This window comes from Podarcis filfolensis (genome assembly GCF_964270895.1).
Source record: "Podarcis filfolensis genome assembly, chromosome: 7".
NCBI lineage: Eukaryota > Metazoa > Chordata > Lepidosauria > Squamata > Lacertidae > Podarcis > Podarcis filfolensis.
Window position 1 is genome coordinate 81103624 of NC_139603.1, and position 18128 is coordinate 81121751.

Here is an 18128-nt window from a genome sequence, read left to right on the forward strand (position 1 = left end):
GTACATTTTGGACAAATTCTTAGTACTGGGTTCTAACAGTTCTGTCTCCAATTTTGATTTTTCCACCTGGAAGCCAATTTTACTGTCCAGTTTAAACGCTTCATTTATTTGATGGTAGTGGAACCAGTCTCTCACCTTAGGAGAGCCATGGATATGGATGCTTATATGTTTGTTTATTATTATTATTATTATTATTATTATTATTATTATTATTACAGTCATATCTCATGTTATGTTTGCTTCATGTTACGTTCTTTCAGGTTACGTCCTGCGGTGACCCGGAAGTACTGGAAAGGGTTACTTCCGGGTTTCACCACTCGTGCATGCGCACAAGCGCCAAATCGCACCACGCACCTGTGCAGATATGGTGCTTCAGGTTGCGCTCTTTTCATGTTGCGAATGGGCCTCCAGAATGGATCCCGTTCGCAACCAGAGGTACCACTGTATTATTAATTATTATTATTATTAGTTATTTATTAATTTTCAATACAGCCCTTCATCCAAGGATCACAAGGCATCTCACAATATAAAAAACACAAAAATGCATAACATAGAAACAAACGAAAACAATAACCCCTACCTTACACATTTATATTTATTCGATTTCTATATGTGTGGAATGTGTGGACATTGGGATTGTGTCTGGATCCTGCCATTGATTTCTCCGTGTTTCTCCCAAAGTGTGATCACAGCCTACACAGGCTTTAGATCAATGAGTAGGTGTCAGGGCAGGCAAATAGATGCAACCCTGATCCCCCATACATTCACATTCATAGATACAGTGGTACCTCTGGTTACGTACTTAATACGTTCCGAAGGTCCATTCTTAACCTGAAACAACACTTTAGCTAATGGGGCCTCCCGCTGCTGCAGCGCCGCCGCCACACAATTTCTGTTCTCATCCTGAAGCAAAGTTCTTAACCCGAGGTAATATTTCTGGGTTAGCGGAGTCTGTAACCTGAAGCGTATGTAACCCGAGGTACCACTGTACGTCACTTGCAACAGTCAATGAGAATCTGTTATCAGACAGCCCTAGAATTATAAAGTCAGGGCATTAAGCAGCCATGGTCTTACTCTGCAAACAGAGTGTACTAAGAAAACAGTCTTTTAAGGACAAACCAGCACTGGAGACTATACCTGCGTTGCCAAGTTATATTCTGCTTGGAGAGTTGTTTGTGTTGGTAGGGTGCATTTTAGCCTGTTAAAAATTATTTCCCTACATAGTCAGAGCATGAAAAGAGGCTCCTTTGTTACCGTGTTATTTGCTTCGCATACCAGGGACAAATTTACTGAAGAGAATAATTATTTGGAAGGGAAATGTTTGTTAGGCTGCTTCTGACGAGAGGATCCGCAGAACAGGGAGTGTTTTCACATACGGAGTACGTTCAGAGAAAACAGCTGTGCTTGGGGGCAAGCACTGTTCATACTTTGTAGCTTAAATTTGGCTTTCTCGTTGGGTGACCATGGTTCAGGGTAATGGACCTTGGATCCCCAGATATTGTTGAACTTTGTTATTTAGTCATTTAGTCGTGTCTGACTCTTTGTGACCCCATGGACCAGAGCATACCAGGCACTTCTGTTTTCCACTGCCTCCCGCAGTTTAGTCAAACTCATGCTGGTAGCTTCGAGAACACTGTCCAACCATCTCGTCAGTGTGGTGTAGTGGTTCAGAGCGTTAGTCTCGTAATCTGGGGAAGCAGGTTCGTGTCTCCGCTCCTCCACATGCAGCTGCTGGGTGACCTTGGGCTAGTCACCCTTCTTTGAAGTCTCTCAGCCCCACTCACCTCACAGAGTGTTTGTTGTGAGGGAGGAAGGGAAAGGAGAATGGTAGCCGCTTCTTCTTCTCTTCTTCATCCTCTGTCGTCCCCTTCTCCTTGTGCCCTCCATCTTTCCCAACATCAGGGTCTTTTCCAGGGAGTCTTCTCTTCTCATGAGGTGGCCAAAGTATTGGAGCCTCAGCTTCACGATCTGTCCTTCCAGTGAGCACTCAGGGCTGATTTCCTTCAGAATGGAGAGGTTTGATCTTCTTGCAGTCCATGGGACTCTCAAGAGTCTCCTCCAGCACCATAATTCAAAAGCATTTATTCTTTGGGGATCAGCCTTCTTTATGGTCCAGCTCTCACTTCCATACATCACTACTGGGAAAACCATAGCTTTAACTACACAGACCTTTAATCCCCAACTAACTTAGCCAAGAGACAGTGATGATGGGAGCTGTGGTTCCAGATGATCCGGTAGGGTGCAACCTTGAAAAACAATGCTAGTAATTTACTAGGACTGGCCAATTTGCCAGGAATCTACTGGGGCGCAAATATTTGGGAGCTGTCCAAACCCACATATCGGTGAAGGAGTCTCTTTTCCTGGATGAATGCATGCCCCTTTATCTGTTGCGTTCAGGAACACACTAAACCACAGCACTGCAATTTGGCAGGGACATTTTGGACCTTTAGCCCAATGCCATGCTTGATACAGGAAGTTCAGAACTATGGTGTCCCCAACAGAATAGGTGTCCAGTCCTTGCCTGAAGACCTCCAGTGAGAGACAGCTCGCCAGCCCTTCCTTGGAGAGGACCTGAGATTGGCTTCATGTACAAAAATAAATAAATACACGAAGTACCCTTAGGATCAAGTCATCTGCACATCAAGTCCAGCATCCGTATTTACAGGACCGCCTTTCCTGGTATGCCCCGCAGAGGACCTTAAAGTCCGTGAATAGTCATGGTTTAGAGGTCCTGGGCCCTAAGGAAGTCAGATTATCCTCCAGGGCCTTCTCAGTGATGGCTCCGACTTGGTGGAATACTCTGTCCCATGAGACCAGGGCCCTGCAGGATTTAACTTCCTTCCACAGGGCCTGTAAGACAGAGCTATTCCGCCTGGCTTTCAATTTGAACTTAGCCTGATCTTTTATTCCCCTTCCTTCCCTCCCCGTCCCCCTTTTATGAAGATTACCCACTCTGGGATCCCACAGCTAATTCTCCCCTGATCTCCTCGCTGGCCCAAATAGGACTAATTTAGCCAGCTAGCCCTGGTGATCATCTAAAGTTTATTGGATGGATTTCCCCCCTAAATTGATTTTTTAATTCTGAATTTATTGTTATTCACGTTTTATACTGTATTTTATGATGTTTTTTGTTGCATCAAAGTGCTTTAAATTTGTTATTAGCCACCCTGAGGCCAGTTTTCTGAACTGGGAAGGGCGGGGTATAAATAAAAATTTATTTATTTATTATTTATCCTTCCCTCACAGTGGCCAACCAGATATCTCTGAGATTCCCACAAGCAAGACCTGAGAACAACAGCACTTGCCTCTTCTGCAGCTTTCAGCAACAGTTATTCAGAAGAATATCGCCTCCAACAGTGGATAGGTAGCCATGGGTTGCCATACGTCCGGATTTCCCTGGACATTTAAGCGATTTCCGACTGGACACTGTTTCTGATGGCCGAATCCTGGCTATGTCCTGGAAATACCAGACATGTGCTAACCCTAAATTTGTCCAGTCTTCTTTTAAAACCATCCACGTCCTGGGGGAGCGAGTGCCACATGGCGCTGCATGAACACTTGCTTCCTTTTCTCTGTCTTGAACTTCCCAACATTCACGGATGTCCACGGTGTTTCGATTTCTGGCAATGGAGTTGAGAGACGACCTAACCTGGGGAGAAAACAGTAAAGACCTTATGAAGAGAGCACAGCAGAGGTTATTTTTTCTGAGAATCCTCCGGAAAAACAATTTCTCAAAGGACCTGTAGTTGGCATTTTACCATTGTACTGTGGAGAGTGTATTAACTTATGGTCTGTGTGTGTGGTTTGGGAGCTGCACGGTCAGGGGGAAAACAATGCTGACCAGGGTTGTAAAGACTGCAGAGAGAATAATTGGGTGCACTCTTCCCACCTTGGATCAAATCTGTGCTGCCAGGTGCCATAAGAAAGCGGCAGAGATAGCGCAGGATAGTGTGCACCCCGGAAATGATCTCTTTCAGCTTCTGCCTTCTGGAAGAAGGTACTGGGTTATAAAGACTGAGAAACAGTTTCTATTCAAATGCAATTTTGGTTCTAAACGCAGTATAAGGAGTCTCTATAGGAGTATATTGTATTTTAAAATGGGGTTTCAGAGTTTTTAGGGGGTTTTGAATGTTTTATGTAGTTTTTCAGTTTCATTGTTCTGCATGGGACAATGACAATAAAGATATCATATATCGTATATATCGAATTCTAGTGTTATAGGAGAGGGAGCAAAACTTTTCCCTATCCACTTTCTCCCCCCATGCATGATGCTATAAATTCCTGTCATGTCATCTCTCGCTTGCTTTTTCTCCAAAAAAAATAAACCAACCAACACCCCCTGAAGAAATGTGGAGAACTAAATTTAAGACTGGAAAAATGAGAAAGCAAGAGAACCAAAATCAACAGACTCTGCCATCTCCACTTTGGAGGTACTTTGCCGGGATATTAATAATTTCAAAATGAGCTGGATGACAGGGAAAATGTAGCACCTCCTGCCACTACAAGTTCTCAAATCTATTGGTCCGGCAAATTACGTGGAAGTCCACATGCCTGTGATGTACAGATTAATCATCTTCTTCTTATTTGGTGATCACTCATAGCAGTGTAAGAATGTCTTCCATAAACACAGTTTTAACAATGAGTCCATAAGTGACTGTGGAGGCCAATTCTGGATCCACATGTCCTTCCACAGTGGGGACATTGGTTTCCAGGTGGGGGTTGATCACAGTGTGGATTTGCCAAGCATGCTTTCCTCTTAGCATGTTTCTCCCTTGTGTCCTGAGTTCGAGTGTCTTCAAAGCCCATGACACCTTTGGTAAAGGCTGTTCTCCAACTGGAGCGCTCGCAGGCAAATGTTTCCCAATTGTTGGTGTTTATACTACATTTTTAAAGATTTGCCTTGAGACAGTCTTTAAACCTCTTTTGTTGACCACCAGCATTACACTTTCCATTTTTAAGTTCGGAATAGAGTAGTAGTTTTGGAAGATAATCAGGCATCCGCACAACATGACCAGTCCAATTAAGTTGATGTTGAAGAATCATTGCTTCAACACTGGTGATCTTTGTTTCTTCCAGTACACTGGTATTCATTTGCCTGTCTTCCCAAGTGATGTGTAAAAATTTTCGGAGACACCGTTGATGGAATCTTTCGAGGAGTTGGAGATGGCATTTATAAGTGGTCCATGTTTCATAAGCATACAGTAAGGTTGGAAGTACAATAGCTTTGTAAACAAGCATTTTGATTTCCCTGTGAATGTCCTGGTCCTCAAACACTCTGCACTTCAATCAGAAGAAAGCCGTACTTGCAGAGCTCAGGCGATGCTGAATTTCAGCATCAATGTCAGCCCTTGTGGAAAGATAACTGCCCAGGTAGGAGAAGTGATCGACATTTTCCAACGTTACACCATTGAGTTGGATTTGTGGTGCTGCAGAGGGGTTATTTTGTGCTTGTTGGTTCAGCACTTTGGTTTTTTGGATGTTGAGTGATAGGCCAAGCTTTTTGTAAGCTTCTGCGGTGATATTTAAGATTAATATTGGCATCTTGGTACATGAACTCTTTCAGATAAAAACACTTCTCTACACTTAGTTTAAGTAAACAGTTTCCTCATACTGCAAGTTGAGGGGGGAAACTGTGATTAATGACTCCTGTGGTTACTGGCCGAGCAAATGTATGTTCTTGGAGTTTGCCGAAACCAAGGAGGATGCTTTACTTAATGTGTGTGAAGTCATATTTGAACAGAACCTTGACTAAGATCCCATTTCCCGAGGAGAGGACAGGGTGACTCCACCGTGGTTTGGCACTCCCCGCCTGGCTCAGGCCATGCTGGTTTCAAGTTTTCTGGCATTGTCAAAGTTTTCCATTTGTCGCAGAGCACTGAGCTTTCATTTCAGACAGATAAATAAAGCGCATGACAGTTTAGGTCCCATCTTGCACCACAACCTCAAGCCTTCTCTCAGGACTAAGGCCTCATTTTCACTGAGCAGGTAAAGCTGTGCCATTTGGAATGTGGTGGCCCGCTGGAATGCAGAGTTGAGCAGGGTTATCAACATCACCTTGCCAACAAAGGTCCGTATAGTTAAAGCTATGGTTTTCCCAGTAGTGACGCATGGAAGTAAGAGCTGGACCATAAAGAAGGCTGATTGCTGAAGAATGGATGCTTCTGAATTATGGTGCTGGAGGAGACGCTTGAGAGTCCCATGGACTGCAAGAAGATCAAACCTCTCCATTCTGAAGGAAATCAGCCCTGAGTGCTCACCGGAAGGACAAATCCTGAAGCTGAGGCTCCAATACTTTGGCCACCTCATGAGAAGAGAAGACTCCCTGGAAAAGACCCTGATGTTGGGAAATATTGAGGGCACAAGGAGAAGGGGATGGCAGAGGACAAGATGGCTGGACAGTGTTCTCGAAGCTACCAGCATGAGTTTGACCAAACTGTGGGAGGCAGTGGAAGACAGGAGTGCCTGGCGTACTCTGGTCCATGGGGTGATGAAGAGTCGGACCCGACTAAATGACTAAACAACAACTGCCTTCCATAGAGCTGCAATTCCCAGGGTTCCATAGGACACTGCTTCCCAATTGGTGGTCCACGTATCCCACCAGGGGGTCTGTGGCAACATTCACACAACAAAAACTACCACAGAGATATCAGAATATTCAAAAGTAGGGGGTTCATGGCTTGGCTTTTGAAAAACAGGGGGTCCGCAGCTCCTGGCTAATTGGGAAGCACAGACCTAGCATGAAGGATTTAGAGCTAAATTATTCTGGAATTTCTAGTTCTGTGATAGAAACCAGGGTCCCCTAACAACTCTCAGCACCCATAACAAACTTCAGTCCCCAGGATACTTTGGGGGAAGCCGTAATTGTTTAAAGTGGCATAAAAGTGCTAGCTAAGAAGTGGAAAACACAAGAACAACCAACTGTAGAAGAATGGCAGATGAAGATGATGGATTTTTCAGAGCTAGCCGACCTGACCGGAAGAGTCTGCGACCAGAATGAGGAGGAGTATCAGGAAGAATGGACAAAATTTAATGACTATTTAGTTAAATACGTTAAGTTAAACTAATTGGAAATAGCTTGCAAGTACTAGATCGGCTTAGGATTTTAAGTTAAGTGATGAATTAATATGTTTAATCCTGAATTAAACATAGAGATAGAATGATGATTAGTGATTAAGTTAAGTTTATAAAAACCGTTAAAAGGATATGCATTGAAATTCAACCAAGAGGAAGCGAGGAAGTCACTTAACAATGTTAATAAGTATAATTTTAATAAGGTTAGGATTTATGTTTGTTTGTTTATTTGTTTGTCTGTTTATAATTTTGTGAAAACCAATAAAAATTTTTTTGAAATAAAATAAAATAAAGTGGTATAAAAGTGCTGTAATTATACAGTGCAGCTAGAGCTACAGAGCTCTCTTCTCCCCCCCCCCCAAAAAAAAATTTATTTATTCCCACACAGCCAAACCTGCCTTGGCTGCCAGGGACTGCCATAAATAACCATAATTACGGGTGAACTCTGAGCATTTGAGCATGGTGTGGAAATTACAGCTTCTCGCGCCGATGTACAGCGAGTTTTCCTTTAAGGATCTTCTGGCTGAAGGCAATACAGTGCGAAGGAGGAGGTGTGGGACGAATCACTCAAAGGAAGGGGAAGGGAAAAGAAAAAAAATAAAAGGCAGGAAAAGTTACTCCCGAAGAAAAATGCAGAGCTCGTCCTTTACCCTGACGTCAGATCTGTCTTCAATAAAACCTCCCTTGGAGCCCAAAGGGAAAAGTCAGACCCACTGTCAACCTCGGCTGTGCGCTGCATTCTCTCAAAGAGGTGCCTAATTTGTTCCAAAGGGAGTTTTATTTTTTTTCCTTTTTAAAAGATCTGGGTTCAATCAATGTCTTTCATCCTGGCTTCCAGTGATGAGGTGGCTTTTGCCCTGGATTCTAGCAACCAACGGCATTCTGCAGGTGGGTCTTCTCCTTTTTCCTCTTGTTTCCCAAATGTTTGTTTTTTGCAACCTGGATGAAAGGAATGCAAAAGGCTGTTTTCTACAGGATGGGTGGCGGATAATGCAAGAACAGAAACCCTGCGTATCTTACTAGCAATAGAGTTTGGGGAAAGAAGCAGATGAAAAGAGAGGGAGATGTCTAGTCTGGTGAGGAAGCGAAGCCCTCTTCAAAATGCATTGTGCCCCAGAGGGAATATGTTGAGGTTTTCTTGACAGCTCAAATGATGATTGAGTGATGTGGGGAGGAAGAACCCAGACGCTGCTTCAGGGACAGATCTAATTTCTGTGCAGATCTCACCCTGTGCCACTGGGGTGGTCTTGAGATGCCAGGGTGACTTTTGAGAGTGCCCTGATGTCCTAAAAAATAAAAAAAATTGAGAAAAAGAACAGGAGATGCAAGAAGTGATATTCAGGGGGAAAGCTCAGCAGAGCCTAAAGGAGGAGACGGAGAATATTGTTTGGCTGCTGAGCGAGGGGGTGAGTGAGCCCCCAGACACACCACACGTGGCAGCAGCTGTGGAGATGATGCAGCGCCGGGAAATGCAAGCAAAGAGGGGTCAGCAAAACTGCAAATGCTTTGCATCGGGAAGGAGAGCTGGAGAAAAGCAGTGCAAAAGAGATCTGGCCAAAGAGCTTGCAGGGGAGAGTGAAGCGGTTCAAAGAAGCAGGTGGTGTTTTTGTTCATCGTGAAGATTTATACCGGACAGCAAGCTTTTTCAGATGCCCATCCCAGGGCAGTGTCAAAACCAGGTAGGGATATAGGAGAAACTGCTGCATGACATGCAGTCTGGACACTGGCCATGCAACATGTTACTTAAAATAATGTTGAGTAATGTGCAGTTTTCTTTTATGCTTGGAATATGCATGCTTTTGCAGTGGGAGGTGATATATCAGTTTCCTGGGATGCTCAGGCAGGAGAGCTGGTAAGGCGGAGTGGCAGCCTTGCAGGTCCTCTGGGGCTCTGCAAAGCACATTCAGTCGTCGTCCATCATTGGCGAGCAAGAGAGGGCTAGGGATGTGTACTACTACTAGGCAGATTTTACTTAAGGAACAAGAACAGCAGCCACCAGTAAGTTCTTTATACCGCCATTCCTAAACTGACCCATTGTGGAGCAGCAAGCAGCAGGAAGAGTCTATCTTAGGAGCAAGAAAAACGAAAACTCTTTACAAGGGCCAATCCAAGAATAGCTCCTGGAGTCCTTTGATTTTTTTAAAAAAGAAATTGGAGTCTTCAAAATCATAGGAATGATGATGAATGGTGGCACAGTCCCAGGAACAAGGGAACTAAGGTCATTTCTGCATCCTATCCATGGCCCTAATTGCATTACAGTCATATCTTGGATCTCAAACACCTTGGCTCCTGAACAAATCGGCTCCTGAACGATCGAAACCTGGAACTGAGTGTTCTGGTTTTTGAACGTTCTTTTGGAAGCCGAACATTCAACAGGGCTTCTGTGGCTTCCGATTGGCTGCAGGAGCTTCCTGCAGCCAATCAGAAGCCATGCTTTGGTTTCCAAACGTTTTGGAAGTCGAACGGACTTCCAGAACAGATGCTGTTCGACTTCCAAGGCACGACTGTACTTGCAAACAGGCTGTCATTGCTACCTTGTTTAATGACAGGCATGCATAGCTGTCAACTTTCCCCTTTTTTAAAGGGAAATTCCCTTATTCTGAATAGTATTCCTTGCAAGAAAAGGGAAAAGTTGACAGCTATGCAGGCATGGGAGAGTGCCATTTGCACTGAGACTGCAGTGCATGGACAGAGGAAGTTTAACCCTTCACCCCAGCCACGATCTTGATGAAAATCCCCAGTGCAAGCTTTCTCCCTAAGCATCAGAGATTCCCGATTCCCACCTGCAGCCGGCAGAGACCAAAAAGGCTCTCAATTGTGCTTTGAGGGACGTAGGCAACACTCACCCAATGAAAGCAGCCTCTGCAAAGTTGCCTTTGCAGCCCCTCTATCAATGGCTCAGCCTCTCTCCTTCTCCCTCCTGGGCACTGATCAAAAAGAGCATCAACCTGGGACGATGCCTTATATTCAGTCCATCCAGCTCAGCCCTCCAGTTTTACCAGGAAGCTGTTTTTCCCTGGTCCTACCACTAGGGGTCAGACCCCGGACCGTCTGCATTCAAAGCAGATGTTCTACCACTGAGCTATGGCCCTTCCCCTACAGCTGCCCCTCCACTTGTTCTCTATGGTTGAGCTGGCTCTGTGGGCAGAGTCATCGTGAGCCACTCTGCTTTTCTCCCTCCTTGCTTCTACCCTTTTATTTCTAGAAATATCCCTTTAAATGGCAAAAACAGTTGTGTCCGTGAATAAAATTCATTTCATTAAATGTATACACTGCTTGAGTGTTAAGAAAACAACCCAAAACACCCTCAAAGCTGTTTGCAAAAAGATAAAGGTAAAGTTAAAGGGACCCCTGACCATTAGGTTCAGTCACGACTGACTCTGGGGTTGTGGCGCTCATCTCGCTTTACTGGCTGAGGGAGCTGGCGTACAGCTTCCGGGTCATGTGGTCAGCATGACTAAGCCGCTTCTGGCGAACCAGAGCAGTGCACGGAAATGCTGTTTATCTTCCCGCCAGAGCGGTACCTATTTATCTACTTGCACTTTGATGTGCTTTTGAACTGCTAGGTTGGCAGGAGCAGGGACCGAGCAATGGGAGCTCACCCCGTCGCGGGGATTCGAACCGCCGACCTTCCGATCGGCAAGCTCTAGGCTCAGTGGTTGCCTAAACAAGCATGCTTTTAGCAGGTGCCCAAAAAACCACAGTGAAGATGCCTGCTTGCAATCAAGAGGCAGGAAGTTCCAAAGTTCAGGTGCTTCCGCAGCAAAGGATTGAGTTATTACACATGCAGAGCAGGTATTATGTGGTAGCTGTAGTAGACCCGATTCCTCCAGCTGAAGAGGTCAAGTGGGCACGTGTGGGGTAAGGCCACCTCATAGGTAAACCATATCTCTATTCAGGGATTGCTGTTTCTAGCCCCTGTCTTCTGTGCCATTCGAGAGATGCTTCTAGCCTGGCCATCAATTCAGCCCCACTGAGTTTATTCTCAAAACGTAAGAGTTCATTCTGAAACGCACACAAAATTTCCGAATGGAAGGCTGTCCGGTTTTAGAATAAACTGAATTCCCATTAAGGGAAATACTCTAGAGATGTCTTAGTAGTCCACTTTGACAACCAGAGGTTGTCGTGTAGTTAAGCTTATTTGTAGTGCTTATTATGGTGTATCCTTGCGTAGCTCAGTTGGTTAGAGTGTGGTGCTGATAACACCAAGGTCGCAGGTTCGATCCCCATATGGGACAGCTGCAAATTCCTGCATTGCAGGGGGTTGGACTAGATGATCCTCAGGGTCCCTTCTAACTCTACATTTCTATGACTCTATTATTCTAAATGGGGCATAGAATGTTTGCAAGGGAGCCTGTGTTTCATCCGGGGCTGCGACCAGACCTCCCTCCATTGTGGCTGGAGCTGTGATCCCCTGAGATTGTCCTGCTGCACTAACAATAATAATAATAATAATAATTTATTATTTATACCCTGCCCATCTGGCTGGGTTTCCCCAGCCATTCTGTGCGGCTTCCAACAGAGCACCAAAATACAATAACCTATTAAACATTAAAAGCTTCCCTAAACAGGGCTGCCTTCAGATGTCTTCTAAAAGTCTGGTAGTTTTTCTCTTTGACATCTGGTGGGAGGGTGTTCCACAGGGCGGGTGCCACTACCGAGAAGGCCTTCTGCCTGGTTCCCTGTAACTTGGCTTCTCACAGTGAGGGAACCGCCAGAAAGCCCTCGGTGCTGGACCTCAGCTTCCAGGCAAAACGATGGGGGTGGAGATGCTCCTTCAGATATACTGGGCTGAGGCCGAGCACTGGGTGAAGACCCTCCTTGGTGGTTTTTCAGCAGAGCTTGCATGGCGCCCTGCCATGTAGGATCTAGCTGAGATTCCTGCATTCCTCAAAGGTCCCTTCCAACTCTACACTTCTATGGTTTCTAAGAAGGCTTCTCCCAGAGTTGTTAAGTCCACCTGGTGCTCGTCGATCAATTACTTTTGAATCAAGATGAGTACCTATAGAGGTAAAGGTAAAGGACCCTTGGACGGTTAAGTCCAGTCAAAGGTGACTATGGGGTTGTGGCACTCATCTCGCTTTCAGGCCAAGGGAGCTGGTGTTTGTCCACAGACAGCTTTCTGAGTCATGTGGCCAGCAGGACTAAACCGCTTCTGGTGCAATGGAACACCATGACAGAAGCCAGAGCGCATGGAAACGCCGTTTATCTTCCCACTGCAGTGGTACCTATTTATCTACTTGCATTGGCATGCTTTCGAACTGCGAGGTTGGCAGGAGCTGGGACCGAGCAACGGGCGCACACTCTGTCGCGGGGATTTGAACCGCTAACCTTCTGATCGGCAAGCCCAAGAGGCTCAGTGGTTTAGACCACAGCGCCACCTGTGTCCCATGCAATTACGTATAGAACTGTATCACTTGCTATTGAATTCTCAGTGTTTGCTTTCATGCCATTGTGATTTTTGACATGATTCTCTATTGATGGGATTGTGGCTTGCCTGCTTTTAATGCCTTGGCAAGCAGCCTTGGGCTCAGTGCTTTGCGGCTGGAGAAGTGGCATGCATCCTGCTGGTGCTTTCTTAGAACGAAGTTTCTTGCAAGGCAACCTAGGAAGTTGCCTTGTGCAATCAGACCAATGGTCCTTCTTGCTCTGCATCATCCACCCCAAGGATGGAGAACCTCAGACCAGTGGACCAAATGTGGTCCCTTGGGTGTGTTTGGCCCCTGGGACTCTCTCTACCACCACACCCAATCCTTAGCCCTCCATAGGCTCTGTTCTGCACTGTCAGCTCCTTTGCCTGACTAGACTGTGTCCTTGAATTGCGATCACGTCTCTTTCTGGGATGGATGGAGAGTAGAAACCTCTGGTTTTCTCATGGCTGGAATGCAGCCTGGTGTACGAAAGGGAGAGTTGCATCCATTGCTCTGCCCTCTTTCACCCCTGGCCCCTGTACCACAGGCATGTGGCCCTTGGAAAGTTGCCCAGGATGGAATGTGGATCTCGGGCTGGGAATGTTCCCCTGACTGGGTGTGGCTCTCCAGGGTTATGATACGATAATCTTTATTGTCATTGTCCCATACAGAGCAACGAAATTGAAAATCTACATCAGACATTCAGAAACCAACAAGCCTGCTATCCCAGCTATCCCAGCCTGGTTAGCCCCCTAAAAACTCTGATAATTAAATACAATATACTCCCATAGAGACTTCTTACACTGCATTTAAAACAAAAATCGCATTTGGGTAGAAACTGTTTCTCAGGCAGCTAGTCCTAGTCTTTATAACCCTGTACCTTCTTCCAGAAGGCAGAAGCTGAAAGAGATCATTTCCCGGGTGCGCACTATCCTGCACTATCTCTGCAGCTTTCTTATGACACCTGGAAGCATAGATTTAATCCAAAGTGGGAAGAGTGTACCCAATTATTCTCTCCGCAGTCTGTACAACCCTGGTTTTGCATAGAAGCAAGTGTTCTTCCACTGCGGTGGCTCTTCTGTGGCTCATCATATGTCTGTGTGTGTGTGAGAGAGAGAGAGGGGGCGCGCATTGTTCTGTGTTCAAGATGTCTGCGGATTCACAGATTACCTTCTTTATAGATTGAGAATCCCAAAGCTGGGACAAGTCCTGACGCGAATCTATTTTTACGGACTCAACTTCATCCTTCCTCATTTTCCATTTCACTTCATTGATTAGACTTATTCGTCGCCTATCTCCCAAACGACTTACATCAAAAAAAGAAAAGGGGGAAGGGATATTCAATATATATTACCATAGAGGAGGAAAGCAGGGGGAATATATTAGTAGTTCATATAATATAACAACCATAAAACTCAAATAACAAACAAAGCAATACTGAGAACCACTAATTCACAAATAAACAAACATAAACAAAACCTCATCCTCCCCTTAGTCCAAAAATCGTTCAACCTCAAGCCAGCAATCTCCCCCCTTTAAACCTCCCACCCAGAAGTGTGGTGTCAAGGCCAGCTGTTGCAACTCAGTGGGTGGGGGGGTCCATTCTCCCCCGGGGTGGTCCAGCGTCTTTACTCTCTCTTCAGGGGGGAGCAGTAGCAAAGCAAGACCCACAGCCTTGGGCTTGGCTCACTTCCTTGAGCTTTGCATGTGCCGTTGATTTCTCTGCCGTGGATATCACAGGCTGATGCAGAGACTACAGACCCTCCAAGTGTCCCTATTTTCCAGTGACAGTCCCGGATTTACAGAAGCTGCTCAGGTTTCTGATTTGATCCCGGAATGTCCCACTTTTCCTTAGGACACCCCAATTTCCGATGTAGAAATGTTGGAGGGTATGGAATATAATGTCCTTACTTTCATTGGGGAAATGTTGGAGGCTCTGGAGACTAGTTCAAGTACAAACCTCCCCATCTGTAAACTGGGTACTTCCCCTCACCTCAGAATATACTTAATTCCTTAACCGTAGGCTAGACGTGTGTGGCATGACTTGTAAATGTAAATGTAAAAACACATTCGTGAGCTGAAATCTCAGAAGTAGCCAATAGATGTCAAGGGACTACAACTCCCATGAGTCTAGCCAGTATGGCCAATGGTTAGGGATGATGTCCAGTGATCTGGAAGACCCCACACTGGCTGTTTCTGAGATACATGCTTATCATGAAATAATTGCAGAGGAATTAAACAGGGGTTATTTCTGAGCAGACATGCATTTGACTGCACCCAAACTAGTAAATGGAAACCAAGCAGCGAAAAGAGCGCTATGCCCTGCTAACGTAATAAGGGGAGTAGACTTAGGAATTCAGCTGGGCTCCAATCTACACACATGTAGCTATTAGGTACACAATGTTTATTCTCTTTTATAGATAATTATTTGCCCAATGAGGCAGAGGAGCACGCTGACTCTTGCAACGAAACATCCCCCAGCATAGCTTCTGTCTCGCTTCCGGGACGTCTGCGATCTAGCAGACTAAACAATTTCAGCAGAAAATACTCTAGACATCCTGCCGGTGAGTGGGAGGGGGGGCAGAGTAAATATGTGGCATTATTTTTATTTTTACCCAAGCGTAAGGCAGCACCTCCCACTCCGCGGACTTCAAACATGCTTGCTAATCTCCTTTCATTCTGTGCCAAATTTCCCCTGTACGTAACCTCGGCTCTGCTGAAACACCCCACATTCAAAGAGCGGGAAAGGTCACTTGCTGTTATTCGGAGCTGGATCCAGCCCTTTCTTCAAAGAGCAAGAATGGAGAGCTGTTTCATTATCCACACAACCATTCGGAAAGGGTTGATAGTGTCTTGAGCAGCGTGTGGAATTTGAGTGTGGAATCTGAACTCGGATCCGCTGGTCTATATTAGAGTTGGGCGATATATTGATAAATTATATCAGGAGCAGCTGAGGTGCATTCCAGACATTGTGATTTATCATCATATTGCAGTAATTAGCTGCTGACATCTTCTTTGGCTATCACTCGTAGCCGAGTCGGATTGTCTTCCATAAACATGGTTTTAAAAGTGAGTCCGTAAGTGACTGTGGAGGCCAATTCTGGATCCACACGTTCTTCCACAGTGGGGACATTGGTTTCCAGGTGGGAGCTGACCACAGTGAGGGTTTGCCAAGCATGCCTTCCTTTTAGTACGTTCTCCCTTTCGTCCTGAGTTCGAGAGTCTTCAAAGCCCATGACACCTTAGTAAAGGCTGTTCTCCAATTGGAGTGCTCGCAGGCCAGTGTTTCCCAGTTGTTGGTGTTTATATTACATTTTTTTAAGATTTGCCTTGAGAGAGTCTTTAAACCTCTTTTGTTGACCACCAGCATTACGCTTTCCATTTTTAAGTTCGGAATAGAGTAAAAAGGTAAAGGGACCCCTGAGCATTAGGTCGAGTCATGGCCGACTCTGGGGTTGCGGCGCTCATCTCGCTTTACTGGCCAAGAGAGCCGGCGTACAGCTTCCGGGTCATGTGGCCAGCATGACTAAGCCGCTTCTGGTGAACCAGAGCAGCGCACGGAAACGCCGTTTACCTTCCCGCCAGAGCGGTACCTATTTATCCACATGCACTTTGATGTGATTTCGAACTGCTAGGTTGGCAGGAGCAGGGACCAAGCAACGGGAGCTCACCCCGTTGCGGGGATTCACTTTGGAAGACAAGAATCAGGCATCCGCTGCTGATATATTACGATGCTGAAAACCAAATATTGCCCAGCCCTAGTCTACACCCAAGATTCTGTCTAGTGTAAAGGTAAAAAAAGTAAAGGGCCTCTGGATGGTGAAGTCCAGTCAAAGGTGACTATGGGATGTGGCGCTCATCTTGCTTTTCAGGCCGAGGAAGCAGGCATTTGTCCACAGACAGCTTTCTGGCTCATGTGGCCAGCATGACTAAACCACTTCTGGCGCAACGGAACACTGTGATGAGTATCCATCTCTTGTCCTATCATTAGGTAAATCAGTGGTCGGGACTTTGGAGCTCTCAAATTTCAGTGGTGCCCTGTGCAATGCTAAAACATGGTGCACCCCCCCCAGCTCTTGCTCTCCGTTCTACAGCATTGCTGTGGCGCCCCCTGCTGCTCTGGAGGAACTCCCACTTCACTCAATAGAGACCAGTCCAACTCTACAACTCTGTGATTCTGTATTTTCTGTATCTATAGTCTTAATCGTTGTCCTCTTGCCTCAAGATCACCAGTGCAATTGGGACTGATCTGGACTGAGAACCAAGTAGATATGGGCTTTTTAATTGCATGAGCAATTCGGTTTTTTAAAAAAAAAACACAATTTTTAATATGCTTGTAGCTAGGAGGGGAGTTTGAATCCCCCCCCCTTAAATTGTGAGCCACTTTGAGTCTTGATTCTGGGGGAAAGGCAGGATATATTATGTGGGGAGAAGAGGGTTAGGGAGATATAACACTTTGTCTCCCACTATGGATCAAGGCCCCTATCTGCTTCAATTTCCTATGCAGATTGAAACTCTCCTATTCTTGCTATCCATATCCTGATCCATATCTGAGCTTGCAACCTGTGTGCCAAAATAACTCCTGCACTTTAGGGCACAAATATCGAGCTAGCATCTTGCCGATTTTGAACCAGAATACATTAGCAGCACCATATCCTGCCATGCTCTCAAGTGAAACTCAAGGAAGATGTGGACTGTGAATTTTTATTTTTAAAGGAGAACCAAAGCAACTAGATACCCCAGGAAAAAGTTTTCACCTGCCATCCTGCCCTCCTTCATTCTCAGTCTGGTCTTTCAAGCAAAGCGTGGCCTCAATTCTGCCTCAATGCTGCCCCCTTATGTTTAAATGTTTCTTTTTTCTTTCATTTTATCAGGGGTCAGCAAACTTTTTCATCAGGGGGCCAGTCCACTGTCCCTCAGACCTTGTGGGGGGCAAGACTGTATTTTTTTGGGGGGGGGGTGAACGAATTCCTATGCCCCACAAATAACCCAGAGATGCATTTTAAATAAAAGGACACATTCTACTCATGTAAAAACACACTGATTCCCGGAACCGTCCAGGGCTGGCGTTAGAAGGCGATTGGACTTGATCCAGCCCCCAGGCCTTAGTTTGCCTACCCATGCTTTTTATGATAAAGTTTTGTTAACACTTCTCGCATCACAATAAAAGGCAAACTTTGTTGTTGTTTAGTTGTTTAGTCGTGTCCGATTCTTGGTGACCCCATGGACCAGAGCACGCCAGGCACTCCTGTCTTCCACTGCCTCCCACAGTTTGGTCAAACTCATGTTGGTAGCTTCAAGAACACTGCCCAACCATCTCGTCCTCTGTCGTCCGCTTCTCCTTGTGCCCTCAATCTTTCCTGGCATCAGGGTCTTTTCCAGGGAGTCTTCTCTTCTCATGAGGTGGCCAAAGTCTTGGAGCCTCAGCTTCAGGATCTGTCCTTCCAGTGAGCACTCAGGGCTGATTTCCTTCAGAATGGATAGGTTTGATCTTCTTGCAGTCCATGGGACTCTCAAGAGTCTCCTCCAGCACCATACTTCAAAAGCATCAATTCTTTGGCGATTAGCCTTCTTTATGGTCCAGCTCTCACTTCCATGCATCACTACTGGGAAAACCATAGCTTTAACTATATGGACCTTTGTCGG

The 18128-nt window shown here is 45.6% G+C and overlaps 1 protein-coding gene across 1 annotated transcript in view; it reads left to right on the forward strand.

Annotated features, from left to right (window-relative positions):
• The first annotated feature begins 7719 nt into the window (after window positions 1-7719).
• The window catches only part of CCN4 (cellular communication network factor 4), a 30116-nt gene continuing 19707 nt past the window's right edge, over window positions 7720-18128 (forward strand). The window contains exon 1 of the mRNA XM_083622216.1: window positions 7720-7959. Coding sequence (XP_083478342.1) covers window positions 7912-7959 — 48 coding nt within the window. The 5' untranslated portion in view covers window positions 7720-7911. The remainder of the gene's footprint in view (window positions 7960-18128) is intronic.